At 43.8% G+C, this 20130-nt stretch overlaps 1 protein-coding gene across 1 annotated transcript in view; it reads left to right on the top strand.

Moving 5' to 3' along the window:
• The window catches only part of LOC115087101 (cysteine-rich motor neuron 1 protein-like), a 661264-nt gene that overhangs the window by 614886 nt on the left and 26248 nt on the right, over positions 1-20130 (top strand). Inside the window, 1 exon segment of the mRNA XM_029593829.1 lies at positions 1492-1713. Coding sequence (XP_029449689.1) covers positions 1492-1713 — 222 coding nt within the window.

The following is a 20130-nucleotide window of genomic DNA, read 5'->3' as shown; positions in this document are numbered from 1 at the left end:
CTCATTAGACTGGAGGTCCTGGATTGAGTTCATACTTTTGTTTTCAAACTGAAAGACAAACCGATGGATACAAAAACTTTACTGTGCTTAAAACTGCAGTTGCTAAATATAGCAGCTCCTGTCTTTTCTTGGTCTTTCATTGAAAAGTTGGCAACAGGCAGGGCTGAACTCTTTTTCCAAAGAAACTCAGTAGCTGGCAGATGCCTAAATTGAAGGGAAACTTCGAGGGAAACAAGAGAGAAATAACTTTACAAATGTAGGGCCAGATGTCCTAAGATTTTTTTCCTGTAGACACAAAACGGGGGTAAATCCCTTAGTACATCAGACCCACGGTGTGCTAAGCACTTTCCTTGTTATCTGGTTTAATAGGTTTCCTCAACTCCTTTGCAGACTGTAGGTCTTGAGCTAAAGACTATTTCTGATACTGCATTCTGGATGCCTTGACTCAGCTCTGTCCTTGCTCCTTCGTTTTGTAATAACCTAGGCCAGGTTTTCCCCTAAGATCCACAGCTTCAACCCAACCTCCTGATCCTCTATGAAGGACTGTGCTAAACATAACAGGGACACATCTGGGTCTTGAAACTATTCACAAATGGGTTTTCCTATACTGGATCCCAGTGCTTCATTAAGTACAAATTCTGATTTGACTGTAAGCTGTTCTGTCCTCTTGTTCATTTAAATGTTATTGTAATCCCCCTTGAGACCAACTTATCAAATGTTCATAAAAAGTAAATAATACATAAATAGCCTTATTTCTAGGAATATATAGTAGGTACAACTATGGAGTAACTTAGGTTGAAATGTCTTTCTTGTGGGGAAAACTTCACATGGAAGTGACTCCAAAGTTCTTACTATTGCCTGGTATTTGAAAAGTGTCCAATCCAGTGATATAATTGAATTCAAAAGTAATCAAATTCTAGTTCTCATGGGCTGGCAGGTAGCAGTCAGATTTTCACTGTACCCAAAATGAATATGCATATGATACATTTGCATAAATAGTCTGAATGGAATCAAACCTGGACAGGAGGTATTGCCTTAATATGGTAAACCATGATCAAGCATCTGCAGAACTATTAGTAAACCAAGAGGTTGATATTCAGCCGCTCTCTGGCTGAACAAGTTAACTAGAGAAACATATCTGGTTAACATCTCCAGGATTTTGATTGGTAGGATGTTTCTTCAACCTCCCATAGAATTTAAATGGTCTTTTCCTAAATTAACAAAGATAAACAGGCTTTTAACCTATGTTTGTTAATATGGCTGGGAACAGATACTGCAAGTTTTATGATGTTGATGATATTCTTTAATGTTTTATTGTTTTTATTATTTCATTTGTTTTATTGTATTGCATTGTATTGTTTTTATGCTAATATATAATATTATGAATGTTTTTATGGAAATCACCTAGACATTTTTGATAGCCCGTTTATAACTTGTAAATAAATCAATCAATCGCTTTATAACTATGGATCTGTGTGTATACTCTTCCAGATGAGCCTCTGCAGCCCTCCACACCAGGCAACGAGAGCATGCCCAATTACTGCAAAAACGACGAAGGTGACATTTTCCTGGCAGCTGAATCTTGGAAGCCCAATGTCTGTACTAGCTGTGTGTGCATGGATGGGATGATCAGCTGCTACTCTGAGTCCTGCCCACCGGTGTCCTGCGAGAGGCCTGTGTTGCGAAAGGGACAGTGCTGCCCATATTGCATAGGTAAAATGAGAAAAATAAAAGGTCACTACTCAAAGGCATTTATCTGCCTAACTTTTGAATTATCTGGATAAATGCCCACTTTTGTAGTTTGCTACTACTTATCTGGATAAATTTTATCCATTTGATGTAAGTTATCCATTTTGTGCCTTTTTGAAAATTAGCCTCTACAGCATAAGAGCTAGCCTCTCCCTATCTTCTGTTAGTAAGCATGAACCCCTCTAGCCACCATGGAGGAGGAGAAGAAAAGTGCACGCATTGAATGATTCTGCATAGCAAATCTAAGAGAAAGTTTGGTTTATGTAATGGGAATCAGATTCCTGGGATCTAGGCCCACATTTGCCAGTGACTCTCTGTGCAGCTTTGGGGAAATGATGTTTATTTCCCAAGAACTATCGCATCCCTTCCTAAGGGCATTCAGAAAGTCCACATTTTCATAGTGCATGATAGTTTGCAAATTCATATATATGCAAACCTATTCGCCAGAGGAGAAGGCAAACGATGGCAATAGTCCTCGTTTGAAAAAGGGGGGAGTGTTACAAATACAGTAATAGTTCTAATTTTGTCATATTTTTTTTGCCTATGTAGTCGAAATATTTTCTCATTAAATTTTGAGGTGACCTAGTTTTCATCATTTTTGCTTTCATAGCAAATAGTTTTGCTCAGCTCTTTCGCATAGTGTGGTTGATTATAGGTAATAATAATTAATACTATTTTTTCCTGTTCCATCCTGCTAACGTTCTGCAAAGTCGTTTGCCGACGAGCTTGCTGCCTGTGTGCATCTGAAGTTTAATAACTGTAAGGTGTAGGGTTACCAACTTTCAACCATCAGATTTCCAGACACTTGGAGATGCTGTTTAATATCTATGCTGATTATTTTTTCCACACATGCAACTTTAATTGCCACTCTTCACCATTAGAAAAACACGGGTAGAATATAACAGCAGAAAAGGACCATCGAGTCTGCCCAGTTTCCATCCTGCTATAATGTCATAGACCTGAGTTGATCTCAGGCTCTCCTTTTGCTTCTTTCCAATTAATGATCCTCTGTATTTGCCCCTGTGCTTTCCTGAACTGTGATTGTTCCATGCACCCACCAGCCTCTATAAGAAGAAATGTTTTCTGCTCCTGCTCCTGCTTCTTTGGAGCCTCATATCATGATCACCAGTTCTCAAACTTCTTTACCACCAAAAAAGGTTTGCTTTTAGCAACCCAGCACCAAACTACTGTTTTGTAAGGCCTCTGATTAAATCATGGACTGAAGTCTATGTAAGTGACACAGAATAAATGTATCCAGCTCATACTAAATGCAGAATAGCAACCAAAGCGCACACGGTGGAGGATCAGACACCGAGTTGCAGCTGAAGAGCTAAAACCAAGACATGCCTGAGTATTTTATCCTTTCCACTTTTTTTTCTGTACAGTCCGGAAAAAATCAGGACAGTTGGCAACATTACTAAAGAGTGCTGGGTCTCCTTTGGTTATGAGAAATTGTGTGAAACCAAGGATTTTGGCCTGCAAGAGATTCTAACTTTTGTAGAAGTCCGTAAACTGCCAACATCCTCCTCCTCCCCCCACCCTTTTATGAATTTAAGCACCAGACAGGTGCAAAGCAGTGAAATACCTTGCATTTTTGTTCACAGAGTTTGTTGCCCTACATGTCATTAAAAAGCAGTTAGCTCTTTATATCACATACCACAGCAAGCTTTCAAACAAGTCATAACTGGAGTTTTCCCAGGGTGATTCTTTCTGTGCGCTATTTTTTTTTTTTTTTTTTAAATCCAAAGGCAAGATAGTTCTTGGGGGAGTTGGGACGAGCGTGGGTCGGGGGAGAGGGTAGATCCAGCTGCATGCCGAGGAAACCACTTTAAAGGTTTTTGCTTGGGTTTCCATTTCCTTGTCTTTCTGTCCTTCCACCTCCAGGCAGGCGGCAGCCTGCATGAAGAACTGGCCTTTCAATTTTCTGCAAGAGCAGATCTTGAAAAGAATACTGCCTGATTTCTGATTTGTTCCAGTGAACATCAGAGCTGAATTTTCAGCTGAATTGTCACTGCTGCTTCTCCAGTTGTCCATCGGTGTCTTCCACTCCCAGGGTTTGGCTGTTTCCATGACCACCTCCTCCTCTCGCCCCCCCTATTAGTGGGGTATATGCTTTTCTGCAATGTTCATTTTGCATGCATTTAGAGCATAGAGCATTTAAGAATAATTGACCTTAGAAATAATCTTTTATTTCTGTAGAAATAAGAAAAATAAGGGAACTATAACTTATTGCTCAAGAACCAATCATCTGTTTTGCATTCATTGAACAAAGCTGAATTCTTTTCATAGTTCTGAGTTTCGATAGACAGACCATAGCTTTTTTTTCCACCGGGGTTAACTGTGCCTTTGTGTTGGTTTCAGCGAGAGGGACGAAGATCTGAATAAAGGAGTTCAGGATGACGTGCCTTTAGGGGTCATTTTGATGGTGAAAACTTATTAAAGCTCCAAAGCGGGAGGTGTCCTGGTTTCCCTGTTCCCCTATCTGATCCTCCCTCCCTCGTCCCCCATATTCGTACTGGAGTCAAGGTGTGCAGGGCTGCTGTTGATGTCCAAGTGCCAGGGCGTGAAAGTAACCGAGTTTTGTTTTTTATATATATATATATATATATTTCTTTTTCTTTTAAACTCAGGGGTTGGTCCCCGTTAACTCTGACTTTGAAAGTCTATGAACAAAATCTCCATGTTTGGGTCGCTGGAATTCTTCAGCTCCCAAAAGTGAAAATGCAGCACAACCCATGGGAATAAGGAATGGTGCCAGAGGCAGCCCCGGCCTCTGCATTCCTCGTTGCTTGAAGTTATTGTGCCTGCTGTTAAGACATGCAGCGCGGCTCAGGAGGCGCGCCACGTGCAGCAGCCTTCGCTGGCTGAATTCCTGCCTTCAGTCTGAACGTTAGTGGTGCCCTCAGACTAGGAAGAAGGGAAGCAGGCGATGTCCCGTGTCGTCGTTCCCCCCCCCTTCTTCATGCCCAGACTTCACAGTGAGCCCTGACTTTGCAGTGAAGGGTTCGGACGTGAGATGAAAGCTGATCCTGCGTGGCCAGGTGGTGCCCCTCACTTCTGTAGCCCCGTGGATGTGTCAGGGTGGACAGTTCTGCTCACCTCTCCCTATTTTCCTGCTTTCTTACAGTGCAACCAAAAACTATTTATAAAACAAAAGGAAGGCAAGCATCTGCTGCAGACTGATCTGCATTAGCTAATCTTAAGGATTCTGGGCATATACCATTGAACTAACTACTGCATTATCCATTTCAGCATGTTTCCAGGCCGTCAACTAATTTTAATTTCTTTCCTGTTTTTGTTTATATATATATATGTATATATAATATATATTTTACTACCAAAAATGTGAAAAAATACCTCTAAAACTAAGACAGCAGATGTAATTAACTTCCACAAACTGTTCTGTTCTGCTAAGTCTTTAAAAATGAAGGTTGATTATTATTTTGATTAAAAAAAATATCAGCATACCTACACATTAGAGTACTTGAAATTATTTGACTGAGACTTTAGAGTGGATGGCACTTTTCCACTCTCCCCTTCCCCCAAGAAAGGCCTGGTTTATGAGAACCTCTTATTTCACTCTGCTCCTCTCAAGGTCCTCACAGCCAAACCTCACCCAGGGCAGCAGATTCGAACAGCGAGGCCCGCGGGTGGCGGCATCTCTTAGCTTCAGATGGGCAAACATTGCATTACCCCAAACACTTTGAACCAGGAAAACAAAGAGGCTGGATCTGTAGCTACCATTCAGGAAGGCGAGTGGTTCTTCTGTGGGTTAGAAGGGCCCCAGGGACTGATTCTGGTAGCCAGTTCCATTACTCCTTGCAGAAGTGCCTGCATGCAGCACATGTGCCTTTCTGTAATGAGCAGCAAGCAGCCTGATGCATAGGGGAGCCTGATGGGATACAACAACAACAACATATAGGATGTTCCTAATTTAAAAATAAATAAAATAAAGTATTCATTTTAATGGCCATCAGTAACACTCGGGAACGGATTCCTCCTTAATGTGCCACTTTTAATGGGAGTATTATGGATAAGAGGTTGTATGGCACATGTACTGTTTGCCAGAGAGCTCACACGTCCTGGAACACAGCGATGTTCATCTCAGAGCCTTAAAGGCCAGGTGCACCCCTACTGTTTTTTTTTAGCAGTTTGATGTCTACCATTTAAACTTTTACAGCCCCAATTTGCATATTGTGCAGACATTTACTTAACAAATAGTTCAGTTTGCATATAAATGTTTATCATGAAAGTTAAGTTGAATCCTGGCCTCTGAATACTAGAAGGGAGTCGTATTAACTATCTATGCATCTCATTTCACCTTCAAACTTCTGTGAAAACTTAAAAAAGAAAAAAAAATAACCAGAGGATAGATTTTATTTTCTTTAAAAATGTATTAACGACCTCTCCCACAAGGCAGACTGCATGGAGTTAAAATTGAACAGAAATCCGAGGAAGGGTTACAGCTTCCGATCCCAGATTGCCTTCATATAATCACTATGAAAGAGAGATCCTGTGTGTCTCCCGACCGCATGCCTCACATATCCCTCCCACCCGTCTTGTACAAGTTATCAGTTTTGCATCCCTCCGGTTAGTGTCTGTTGGCCATTTGTCCAATGTCTTAGTGAATTCAAGCTCTCAGGCTTCATACATGTACTGTAAGAGTTTTAGTCTGAACCACTGACATTTGGGGTTTTTTTTGCCAGATCTATTAAGCCTTTATTAAGGAGTCCCTAGAAGGGCTTAAAAGACTCTGCCCACCCCATCCCTTTGCCTACATGCCTTTCCTCTCCCCTTCCTTTTGTGAGACCCAACGATAACACTGGGCTCTCAGTTGGCAGAGGTTTGGCAGAACAGTGCTATAAACTCTCACTCAGGAAAACAGAAATACACTGAGCTTGAAAAAAAAATACATGCAGTATGCTTTGTTTAGTGCCGTTAAAAACTTTTTAAAAGCACATTGCATACTACATAAAATTGCTCAAAGGCAAATTATATTGAAATGGAACAGGGGAAAGGAATTTTATCGGTCTGCCAAGTCAGACTGATGATGCCTGTGATATTTAAATTGAAAAAGGAGACGGTTTTACTTGCTGTTCTGTTGGCTTGCAGGTTTTCTAGGCAGGAATTGTAGATCCTGCTGCTCGTACATTGTTGCATTGCCGAGTTTTAGTGCATGGGAAGCCTGGAAACTTTGTTGGTTGTAGTACTTTTCATTGGACCAACATAAAAAGGTGTTGCAGTGCACAAGCTTTTGAGCACACAGGGATCCCAGAATCTGAATAAGAGACCTCGGTAGTTTTCAACCTGTGGCCCTTGTTATGACTTGTTGAAAGCGTTAACAGCTAGCAGCCCGGCGTTGTTTTCGTTGTCATCTTGGGTAAGACTGCTTATGTCACAGTGCTGCCAGTTGTCCAGCTGTACTTAAATAATTATGTAGCAAATCTCTGTGTTTGAAGTCTCGTTTGCACCTAAGAATCTTAATGTAATTTTGTGGAAAATCTTTGATTACTACCGCAACAATGTGCAAAACAATGTCCAGTGACAATTGGATGGCTTTTTTTCTCTCTACATGCAATACATGCTCCGTATGGTATTAAAACACTCTCTCGCTGTCAGCAAAGGTATTCTGTAATTATGAGTAGAAAAGGCCATGGGACATCCTCTTTCACCTTCCTGTCCCTCCCTGAAACAGGATAAGCAGTGCAGAGTTGCAGATGCATTGTTGAAAAAGCTTGAACTGCTGTATTGTGTGATCTTGTTACTCCACCTAGTGGCAGACAGGCACTTGAATTTCTTTTGGTATTGTGTCTGATGATTATGATCTGGCGGGCCGATCCTAGATATTATAATTCTATCACTTGGGAGTGTAGTCTATGGAGAAGCGACATTCTTGCGGTGCAGGCACTGTGTTGGTTGTGATCGGTGTTCAGTGTTTTATAAAATATGATTAGAAACATGCTTTCCTCCCAATATACAGAAACATAATAGTTCTCCTCATTCTCTATAGAAACTCTGTAGCCTTTCAGAAGTTTCTTCTGATGCCCCGCCAAGCAATAGCAAAGGACTTCCCTAGTGTCCCTGGCTCTCACCTTTCTGAGGCTTCTTCCCTTCATATTCTCCCTACCAAGTGTGGGATTCCCAAACTATCCTCTCTACCTCCAGGACTCAGGTCGGATCCCCTGGCTGTTTCCCTTTGAGGAGAAACCCTTCTTCACCTCAGGCCTTTCCCCTTGAAGAGGAAAACCCCTGCAGGGCTTTCTCAGAAGAGAAGCCATCAAACACACTCTAAATCCTCCCTCTAAATCCTAAACCCAGCATTTTATACTGGAGGAACAGGACGTTTCTCCACCTTCTTCTTAAAGGAGAACATTCCCATATACAGTAAACCATTAACCACTCTTCCCACATTTTGCTCCATTCTAATGCATCCTGTACCTTTACCAGAAACAAAGCCATCTAGTGGTCATTTATGATACCACACTATCCACAGGAGTTTTGCAGAAACTGCAGCTTCTGCGGTCCTACAGTATATCCACACTCCCCATTCATTCCACATGTATATCAATCGCACCCAAAAGAGGTTAGATAGTCTCTCTCACTCAGAGTCCTTTCCAAGGGTTTCTTAGTCTTGAAAAATGGCTCCTTCTTGGGAGACCTGTCACATTGCATTCCTTCTGAGCTGCTCTCCCTTCAGCCTCATAGGATGACCCTTTGTCCTTTAAATTTTCATTTTATAAAAAAGAATGCTAACTTCTGGTACTTTGTTGAAGCCTACTAGATATTTGAATGTTTGTATCATATCTCCCTTATCCCTTCTTTCCTCTAAAGAAGAAAGCTTTAGTTCCTTCTGTTTCTCTGTGCATGGCCATGCACCATTTTGGTGGCCCTTCTTTGAATTAGCAAACTATACTTTGTAGATGTAGTCCCCAGAAATTAACACAGTTCTCAAGGTGGGATCTCATTAGAAACCTGTAGAGAGTAATATTACTTCCCTCTTCCTACTAGTGATACCTCTTTCTCAAGTCTCCACCCCTCCAAGAGATGTGAGCAGGGCCATCCATTTTCTGAATGGATTTTGCCATACTATTCACCATTGTTCTAATCTTTTAGAGCTATCTTTCATCTTCTCAACCATGTCTGATATGTCTACCATAATATTACTTCCCTCTTCCTGGCCAGCCCGATGAGCGGGGTAGGCCAGCAAACAGGTCCCCACAGAGCGCACACTGACCCCCGAGGAGGGGGTGCCAGACAAGGTCCATGATGCAGGCAGGAGCGGCATCTCAGGAACAAGGCAGGTGTAGGACTCAAACAGAACTTGTTGCCAAGTCGGCTTGCTGGGGGCGAAGCAGGAGCTTAAATACCAGAGTCCGATGACATCAACAGGGGACGCCCCCGAGGTTCCCGCCAAGGTGGCTTCAAAGACGGGACTTGTGACGCGCGTGCCTAGGAGGACCCGACATCAGAGCCGGAAGTAATGGCGTCCATGCCTCTGCGAGGAGGCCCGCAGCTAGCAAAAAAGCAGAATGCACACAGTGGTGGTTTGGTCAGCATATCTCCTCACCCACTGCCAAGCAATTCAATTTTATTTCCATCCCAGGATCAAGACTGTGGTTCTCCACCCCTCCAAGAGATGTGAGCAGGGCCATGGCAAAGGGATCACCTATGTAGCAGTGGGTGTGTTCAGTGGGATGTATACATGCATTCATATATATTCATATAAAGGTACATTTTCAGTAGCATGCTTAAACTTAATTATGCTTGTACTTTAAAAAAAATTAATAGTTTCTTTATTGATTTCAAAAAACAATTACAACACCATTTATGAATGAAAACATTTTTGTCCCATATATCTCTCCCTTCACTCATATCAAATACAGAACCAGACCAAAGAGAGAGCAATGTTCAGTACATTACAGGGCTACCAGAGAGGGTCAGCTTCATCCCATTATCAAGACGAACAGATTGGGGTAGATTTTATAAAACTACGCCGGATTTTAATAGATACGCGCGTAGGTGTGCGTATCTTTTAAGATCCGGGGTCGGCGCGCGCAAGGCTGCGCAATATAGGCAGCCTGCGTGCGCCGAGCCGCGCAGCCTGCCTCTGTTCCCTCCGAGGCCACTCCGAAATCAAAGCGGCCTCAGAGGGTACTTTCCTTCCACCCCCCCGTACCTTCCCCTCCCTTCCCCTAACTAACCCGCCCCCCGGCCCTAACTAATTCCCCCCCCACCACCACCACCACCTTTATCACGAAAGTTACGCCTGCCCGAGGCAGGCGTAACTTGCGCGCACCAGGCCGGCTGCCGGCACGTCATGGTCCGGTCCGGGGGCTGGGCCGGAGGCCGCGGCCATGCCCCCGGAACGCCCCCGAATGACATGCCGCCGTGACCCGCCCCCGACACTCCCTAACCCACCTCAACCCTAAAAACCTCAGCCGGGAACGAGGTTGTGTACTCACCTGTTTCCACTGCCGCTCTGTCAGAGGCAGCACGGGAAACGTAAGCTACCTGCAGTTTATGCTTCCAGCGCTGCTTCTGACAGAGTATCGCCGGAAGCGCCAGGAGCGGAGGAGTGCACACCTCGCTCTTGGCTGTGATTTTTAAGATCAGGGGGGTCCAGGGGGTTGGGGGGGGCAGCCCAGGGCTTAGGAATTGCAGGTGGGTGAAGGGGGAGAGCCCCATTTTGATTTTAATTTTAAAACTGAACCAAGGAAGGGAGACAAAACGCGATAGAGCCATATTTGTTCGAAAACAAAAAATTGCCATGCTGCCCTCTTATCTTTCACCAATAAAGACCAAGAGATTCAGTCAGTATTTCTTTCTTCACATGAAGAACATATTTCAAATTAAATAAATATATCATTTGCTTATTTAACTCTAAATCAGTATATGCCTTATTATCTGCATCAGACTTGCCATATTATAGAGTCGAAAGTTGGGAAATCCTATCCCACCCTCTTTTTTTTTTTTGGTGCCATCAACTTCCAAAACGAAATTCTCACCTTTTTTATCATTCCATAAAAATGTCCTCCAGATAATATTAATGAGCTTAATATCCTTCTTAAGTGGGAACATTTGTAAAAGATAGAATAATTTTGCAGCGAGAATCATTTTTACCAAAGCTATTCTACCCTGCAGTGACACTGGGAATTTCAGCCAGCTTTGTGTTTTCTCTTCAGATTCTGTTTTGATAGGTTTCATATTATGAACATACCAAAATTTATGAATTTTATGAATATATATTCCCAAATATTTTATCATATCAGAGGCCACTTTAAAGGAAAGTCTGACCATATATCTTACATACATATATATATATATATATATATATATATATTTATTTATTAACTTTTATTTACCGACATTCGTGCAGCACATCATACCGGTTTACAAAGAACTCAGGTGGGCGATACAATAAAACAATGAAACAATGTACAAAGAATAAAATATACGTAAAACCATAACAATGTAACCTTAGAACAAAATACTATTTCTTACAAAAGGACACATTAACCGATCATGATCAAAAAGAGATAAATTAAGCAGTAGGGGGGGATGTTGTTTCTTCTAGGGTATCCATGGGTGGTGCGGGGGAAACATAGGAAGGGGTGGAGAAGTTCGAACAGGGGGGCTGGGGAGAAATTAAATTTGGTTTGTGTCGGGATAGGCCTGTCGGAATAGCCATGTTTTGACTCCTTTCTTGAAAATTTGCAGGGATGTCTCTTGGCGTAGGAGGGTGGGGAGGGAGTTCCAGATGGTGGGGCCAGCGACGGAGAAGGCTCTCTCTCTGGTGTGAGTAGAATGTGCTGCCTTTAGAGATGGGGTGTGTAGAGTACCTGCATGGGTTGTTCTTGTGGGTCGGTCGGAGGAACGGTAACGAGGCATTTCGTCGAGCCAGGTGTGATTATGTTTGTGTAGGGAATTGTGAAGGATGGTGAGGGTTTTGTATTGTGAGCGGAAGGAGATGGGTAACCAATGTAGGTCTTATAGTATGGGGTGATGTGGTCCCTTTTTTGTGTGCCTGTTATGATTCTAGCCATGGAGTTTTGTAGAATTTGGAGGGGTTTGATGGTGGTGGCGGGGAGTCCTAGTAATAGGGAATTGCAATAGTCTAGTTTTGTGAGCATTGTGGTCTGTACGACTGTGCGGAAATCGTGGGTGTGGAGGAGGGGTTTGAGTTTTTTTATGATGTTAAGTTTATAGAAACCCCCCTTTAGTAGATTTTTGATGTGGGGTTTGAAACTTAGGTGTTGGTCTATGTAGACGCCCAGATCTCTTACAAACTGGGTCTGAGGGGTGGCTGTGGTTGTATTTTGAGGAGTGTTCTGTCGCATGGGGAGAGTGAAACGTTCAGGCTGCTTAGAGATGACGAGTAATTCTGTTTTTGACGAGTTTAGAGCTAGATGGAGTTTGGATAGTGAGGCGCTTATGGTGGCGAGGCAAGATTCCCAGCGTTGCAAAGGTTCTTTTATGGATCCCTGAAACGGGATGAGAATCTGCACGTCATCTGCATACAGGAAGAATTTCAGGCCTAGTTTGGAGAGGAGGTGGCATAGGGGTATGAGATAAATATTAAATAGGGTGGAGGATAAGGATGATCCTTGGGGTACGCCTTGCGTGATAGGTATGTGTGAGGATTCGTGCTTGTCGATTTTTACTAGATACTCTCTGTGTGTGAGGTAGGAGGAGAGCCATGAGAGGGCTGTGTCGGCGATACCTATTTCTGTTAGGCGTGTCATTAGTATCTGATGGTTGACAGTATCGTAGGCAGCTGAGATATCTAGTAGGGCGAGTAGGTACGAGTTTCCGTGGTCCATACCTTTAAGTATGGTGTCTGTCATGGCTATTAGTAAGGTTTCGGTGCTTCGGTCTTTACGGAAACCGAACTGTTGAGTGTGGAGGATATTGTGGTCTTCTAAAAACTCCGTTAGTTGTTTGTTAATAACCCTCTCTAGGACTTATATATGCCTAAGGTTTCTGATTTGTCTAAATTTAGTTTTAAACCTGAGAAATCTCCATAGCTGACAAAAAGTGATAGAATTTTAGGTAAAGATCACTTGCCTTTGACAAAAGCATCAACACATCATGAGCAAACAAAAGCATTGCTGGGGATCTGTTCCTATTGCAATACTTGTTGTGCTTTCTTCTTTTTCCACTCTACAAATCAACGGCTCCAAAATGAACAAACATGGGGAAAGGGGGTATCCCTGCCATGTATCTCTGCATAATGCAAACAGCTCTACTAAGCAGCCATGAATGCCATCTGAGCTGAAGGATTGGTATATAGAACATTTATATAATAAAATATCTTTCTTTATGTAACCCCAATTCAGAGTGATGACTGAATTCTCATAGAGCCAGGGCTGAATCCATTTTTGCCTTGGTTGTGAGCTCTTAATATTTGGGAAGGACACTGGCCTCCTAAGACCAGGGTATGTGCTGGAATCCTTCTCCATTTTGTGTTACTGCACCCCTCATGACAAAAATGCTGCAGGGGAACAGACACACCATAGTAACGAGTGTTCAAAAATTAAAGTTTACTGTGGTTTCATCAAAATAAATAAAGTCCAGTCACTTTGAAAAAAAACTTTCCAAGAAACATCTGTGTTAGAACTGGGTCCTTTTCCTCACTAGACTCCTCGTCCCTCTCTGTGCAGTTGTCCTTGGGACAGGGCTTTCTCCTCCTTGAAGTGAATGGATAAGTGTCCCAGTGGAGCAGGGTACTCCTAGGTGAGAGGGGGATACCCCTTTTCCTCCAAACAATCAGGCCTGAGATCCACGAGAGTCCTGGTCTTCAAACCCCAATCCATGTCCCGTGTCCCTGAAGGTGGAGATACTAGTGATGGATCTCCAAAGATCATTGCTCTTCTCACTGTTACTTTGCACTCCAAACTCCTCCTGGGACCTCTCTTGGAGAAAAGTCTCTTGAGGGACACATGCAGGGCTGTTCCAACCCGGCTTCAGGGTGAGGAAGTGCAGTGTCAACACTTCCTCTCCAACTTCAGGGGAAAAGGCAAAAAAAATCTATCAAAGTCCAAAGCTTTCTCTAAGGTGATGAGTTACTGCTGCTCCTTCACAGGCAGGTCATCTTGCCCTTAGCTTCTGGATATAGGAATGTCCTTACTCCAGAAAAGACCAGGTTCTCACGATAGGAAAAAAAAAGTCCCAAAAGTATATCTTCAGAACTACTAACAATAGTTCTTTTTCCAAATTGGAGGCAAATCCCTGATAGGCCAGGGGTGCACTGAAAGGAATCCTTCTCCCATACGAAATGTCAGGTCGATAGGCCCAAACTCAAATCATAGAGTAAGAAAAATCAGCTCCTCATTCAACTCCAAACCCAAGTGACCACACGCTGCTCTCTCCTAACCCTCCTTTGTGCACTAGCACTCCATTCCAACAAATCCTTTGGGAAGGTGCTGTTCAGAATGGTATGCCCCTCTACAGCTGGCTAACCCAAGGGCAGGGAGCTAGGGCCATCTATTGGAGGCCTAGGGGGGCTCTACATTTGGAAGGCATATAAATATATATATCTTAAGAATAACCAACATACCCTGTTGAATGTTTTCTCGGCGTCAAATCTAACAATCATTAGGTCTTGGATCATTCAACTTCTAAAGCTGTGAGCTGGGTACGCAAACTGATACTAGAACTTTTATTATAAACAAAGCCCATCTGTCTAGAAGAGTGTAAAGAAGTGTATATCAAGACCCCCTTAAAAGAGCAGGACAAGACATTTAGCCTGATCCACCTTAAGGCACAGGCCCAGGACGTTTCCCTGAGCAGGGGCTTAAGAGAGGATGTCTAATAGGAAGGAGAAAGGCCCTGGCATTTGAGGAAGACAGATATCTTACTGAGACTATGAATGTTTGATTTCAGCTGCTGAGGTAAGCAGGCTGTTTCTGTTATTGTTTGTTTCATTATGAGTAAAGCAATTTCTGTGGAGAAAGGTAGATTCCAGACAATTTTGTCCTCCAGCCCTCTTCTAAAGCCCAAGACCACTCACACAGTACTACATATGGTGGTAGCAGTGGGATTTCTGGTTTAAGCGCTGCAAAGATAGAGAGCCAAGCCAGTAGAGAAACAAAAAAAGGGGGGGGGGGGGTTGTTTTTCTTTTTCCCTGGGCCTGGCTGCAGTAGCAGCCCAAGAGTCAAATACAGCAGGTTAAGATTACTAGCCCTGCTTGAATAGCCAAGAAGCAAAGGGGAAAGGTTTTGTTTCTGTGCTCCTGAACAGGGCAGCGACCCTTTAGGAGGAGATGTCTCTGTGGTACCAGGGCACACTAAGCTAAACTGGAGCAAATACTACAGACCCTTGCAGAGTGACAACAGCACCTGCAAATAGTTGTACAAGCCCTACAAAAAGAATTTGAATAAGCAGTGGGCTTCTTTGGGACAGATTACAGAAGCTTTGCAAGAGCAACTACAAACAATTATACAGGTTCAGGGTGCCCAGCAGCAAATACTGCAGGATCAACTGAGCAAACAGGTTTCCTTGATGGACATGGTGGAAGCCCTGCAAGCTGTTATAACCTGATCTACCCCTTTGAACCACATGATACCTAAGATAGGTCCAGGAGAAGCCCAAGACTGTTTCTTATTGAACTTTGAATGAACTGCCTGGCTTGCAGATTGGCCAAAGTCTACTTAGACCACCTATCTGGGCAATTTACTGACAGGCAGCATCCAGACTGCTGTTCAAATGGAAAACTTGGATGGAAAGGCCAACTACGCAGAGGTTAAAGGTGCCACACTTGAGAGAGCAGGGTGTACCCCAGAAGCGTACTGACAATGGTTCCAGTAGGGAAACCTCTACCCAGGAGAAAGTCCCAGGAACTTCTTCTATTAATTAAAAGATATAGAATGGAAGTGACTTCAGCCTGAAGGAAAAACTGATATGGAAGTGGCCAACCTCATCCTCTTGGAGCAGTTTATAGACTAGAGGGTGGCTACGCCAGCATTCAAAGCTTACCCTTGAATCTGCCTTATAAGTCACTGATGCCTTATATCAAGCTCAATCAGTGCTGGAGCATCCCATGGTACAAGAGAGACGTTCGGCACTGGATCCTAAAGTCTGCAGTTGGGAAGCAAAATGTCCAGAGAAGCGATGGACATAGAGCTTAGACCCACAGACATGCTTTCATTAAGGGGAGAGAGGGCACGTCACCAAAGGATGTCCCTGGACTGAAGAAGAAGTTATGGATGTCCATCTAACATCTTACAGTTGTAACTTTGAAGATATTTCCTCGCCCTGAACTTAGTAAATTTGTGATCCCAGTTGAGCTGGAAGAGGTCTCTATACAAGCCCTGATAGACTCAGGGAGCATAAAGACTTATCAGGTAGGAGCTAGTGAAGTGTTATTGATTGTTTCACTGTGAATAAAGCATTTTCTGTGGAGAAATGTTGGCATCCAGACTATTCAGCCCTTTTCTAAAGCCCAAGACCACTTGCATAGCATAACAGGAAGATTAATTTGGGAATAATATTTTAATCTGTTCACGATTTTTTTTTAGCATTTTTTATATCGTGATTCAATGATACTGGCCTATAAGAAGCTGAGTCCATCAAATTTCTTCCTGCTTTAGGTATAATGATGATAATAGCATTCTTTAGGGTATCAGGCATACAATCCAAAGTAGGTATTGACCCATATAAGCATCTCAGGTCAACCTGAATTCTCTACCCCTCCCTCCACGTATATCATTTAAAAATGATATACGTGGAGGCAGGGGGGTAGAGCCAATATGGTGACTTGCTAGGCTCTTTGTGCACATCGGAGATATTTTACCTGCAAGTAATGCCACCTAAGTGGAAAGGCAAGCCCAGGCAATACCCCTCCAAACCGGTGGTCTTGCCTGGTCAGTGCATGTTGGATAATTTGATCTGAAGGTTGATGGGTGAGAATAGGGAGGAGAGCTCCATTGCTTTTTCTATCGGGGGCTATAGATCCTCTGGACATCACTCTAAGCCCTCCTGAATGCCTTCCCCAACTTTAGCCGGACACTCCAACAACACAGCACTGAGGTTGTCACAGGAAGATGACAAGATGGCTATTCTGTTGGGAGGGGCCACTGCTGGAGAAGAATTGCCTCGGCTAGATGCCAGCAGATTTGGGGGAAATGAGGACATGTTGCTAGTTGGCAGCATCCTGTGGAGCATTCAGTGTGGAGCTTCATCTGCTTTTCTCCTGAACCGTCCCCTAGAAACTTTGATAAGACCAATTGAAGTCTCTTTAGATATTCTTTAGACAGTTTTGGTGTGTGTGCTTCTGACCTCAGTTTGCTGGTGAAAACAGTCTCTGAACTCCATGAAGTTCATTCACAAAGGATTCATTGATTGAATCAAAGGTAGACAATATGGAAAAACAAGTGCAGGATATTCAGAAAGTAAATGCTGCTCAAATTCAAGATAAGAATTCTGTTCACAAGAAAATTGAACAGCTTGAAAATATTTCAAGGCGATTCAATTTGCGCTTTCTAAATTTCCCCAAGATATCAAGGTTTCCTGTTAGAGACACATTAAAGACACATTTCATTGAAATTCTAGGTTTACCATCTGAGAGTTGTCCACCAATTAGTAAAGCTTATTTTTTTGACAGTTTGGAGAAGAGAAGGGAATATTCGATCTTTGGCATCTGACTCTCCATTGGATGTGTCTGCTTTACTAGAGAGTTTCATCAAAGATGTTGAAAATAGAGAGACTCTTGGTTTCATTTGTATTCGAGCAAGACTTGAATATGATATTGAAATTTTACTTTTATAAAGCTCAATCTTTGTTCTATGGGAAACACATTGGAATTTATCCAGATGTAGTTAAATCTACACAGGAGAGAAGGAAATTGTTCTTTGTTATGCGACGGAAGTTTTGTCTATGGGTGCTATTTTTTTGCTTTGATACCCTTGTAAGTGTGTTGTCACATATGCTGGATATATATATCATTTCTTTATTCCTGACCAATTGCGGTTATTCCTTGACTAGAAGAAGTCTCCAATTGTAGTGCCTGAAGGTAATGTTTACATTTAATTATGTTGCCATGACCATCTAGCAAGTTAATGCTTTTTGTTATTTATTGTTACCATTTTCCTGTTTACAACTCCCATAATGCTTATATTTCCACCCCCTCTTTTACTGTGGACTATGGCTATGTATTTATTTTCTCTGTGGTAATCTGAATATTCCCTCTGCTTTGCCTTTGCTTGTCTTAAGAATGTGGCTATGTAATTTGAAATTCATAAATAAAAAAAAAAGAATCTTATAAAAACATGTATCTAATCCATCTGGACCTGGAGATATGAAATTTGGCAGGGTCTTAATCACTATTAAAATTCCTAAATTAGAACTAGGCCTATTTAAGATTTCTGCGTCAGTTGATGAATAAGTTGAGCATATAGCTCATGCATAAACTGTTCCCTGTTAACTGCATTTCCTATCTTGGCTTCATACAGCCTCTCATAAAATTTCCTAAATTCTGAACATATTGCAACCGGTGTCTTTAACACTTTCCCATAGATAGCTTTCGTCAAGGGAAACTCATTTCAATCCCATTTAAGTTTTAACTATCAGGTCGATACAGTAACGTTGAGTTAAAGATTCCCGGTCTGTAACGTGCTGGGAGCGCACAATACAGACGAGTAAGGCCATCCAGCGATACAGTCTCCAGTTTCACGCGTCCTTAGCGCTTCCTAAACCCTTTCCGCACCCAGCATGTAAATGAACGAAAAAGCTGTATAATGAAGGAATTAGCTATTCCCCTGCGATACTGTAACGGGCGCTGATATTATCTCCTCCGTAACCCGCTGTTCTGCCGCGGCCTTAACCTGCTAGTTTACCGCCTCCCCCTAGTAGGAGTTAGTGTAGTGTAGTGTAAAAAATTGCTTACCCGCCCTGGTCCTGTCCGGTCTCCTGCAGCCCCGTCCGGTCCCCTCCTCCCGAAGCAAAAAAAAAAACAAACGAAAAAGTAGCAAGGCTCGGGCCTGCTATGGTAAGTGTAAAAAGTGTAAAAAACAAAAAACCTGTGTGTTATATAAAAAAATAAAACAATTTTAAATACCTGTCGGAGGGCCGTGGGTCCAGGCGGCCGGTGGGCAGCCATCAGCGGCATCCGGTAGTCCCTTCTCCCTTCCTCCCTCCCTCCCCTGCCTGGATGAGCGCCAAAATCGCACGGGCGGGTCGGCAGCGGGGGGGGGGGGGCAGCAGCGGGGGGGGCGGCAGCAGGATCCGGGAGCGGCGGGTAGGCAGCAGCGGGGTCCGGGGGGGCAGCGGCAGCGGGGTCCGGGGGGGCAGCGGCAGCGGGATCCAGGGGTGGCAGCGAGATCCGGGGAGTGAGTAGCGGCAGCGTGTTCGATCGGGCAGGCAGGTAGGTGGCAAAATAAAGATGGCCGCCTGCACGGGAAAATCGTGCAATTGGCCGCTGAAGACGTGACGTCACGCCGTTGTGTGACGTCACGCCGTTGTGTGACGTCACGTCTTCAGCGGCCAATTGCACGATTTTCCCGTGCAGGCGGCCATCTTTATTTTGCCACCTACCTGCCTGCCCGATCGAACACCTGCCGCTACTCGCTCCCCGGATCTCGCTGCCACCCCTGGATCCTGCTGCCGCTGCCCCCCCGGACCCCGCTGCCGCTGCCCCCCCGGACCCCGCTGCTGCCTACCCGCCGCTCCCGGATCCTGCTGCCGCCCCCCCCCCGCTGCCCCGCCCGTGCGATTTTGGCGCTCATCCAGGCAGGGGAGGGAGGGAGGAAGGGAGAAGGGACTACCGGATGCCGCTGATGGCTGCCCGCCGCCCACCGGCCGCCTGGACCCACGGCCCTCCGACAGGTATTTAAAATTGTTTTATTTTTTTATATAACACACAGGTTTTTTGTTTTTTACACTTTTTACACTTCCTGGTGCCTGTCATTTCAAATGTCATTTGAAATGACAGGTACCAGCGCACCCAGGTTACTGTATAGGCGCTGTTACAGCGCCTATACAGTAAAATGGGTTGCGCGGGCATAACCCTTCCCTAATGCTTCACAGCCGCGGCATGCATTTGCATGCGATTAGAGGAGAGTATCGGGGAGTTAGTGAAGAGAACTGTGGGTGCGGGGAGGAAGGGTGCGCCTGACACTGCCGCACTATTTTTACCGCGGCCTTACTGTATCGAGCCGTAAGTTAGTTAACATCCTGTTACGCTTCTACTTTTAAGCCCATGCAAATCAATGGGATATTCAAATACAAAGTACTCAGGTTATTATGTGAGTAGAAAACCATGGCTTATGACAGCTCCACAAATCCATTTTTTAAACCGAAATGTATGTGTGTAGTTTACAGGCACCCTTACAAAATGCCTCCCCCTCCCCTCCCCCATCTGCCAGAGCACATCTTTTCACTATGGC

The sequence above is a fragment of the Rhinatrema bivittatum genome, chromosome 3, assembly GCF_901001135.1.
Source record: "Rhinatrema bivittatum chromosome 3, aRhiBiv1.1, whole genome shotgun sequence".
NCBI lineage: Eukaryota > Metazoa > Chordata > Amphibia > Gymnophiona > Rhinatrematidae > Rhinatrema > Rhinatrema bivittatum.
The sequence above is the reverse complement of the archived record's forward strand: the minus strand, read 5'-3'. Positions and strand labels throughout refer to the sequence as shown.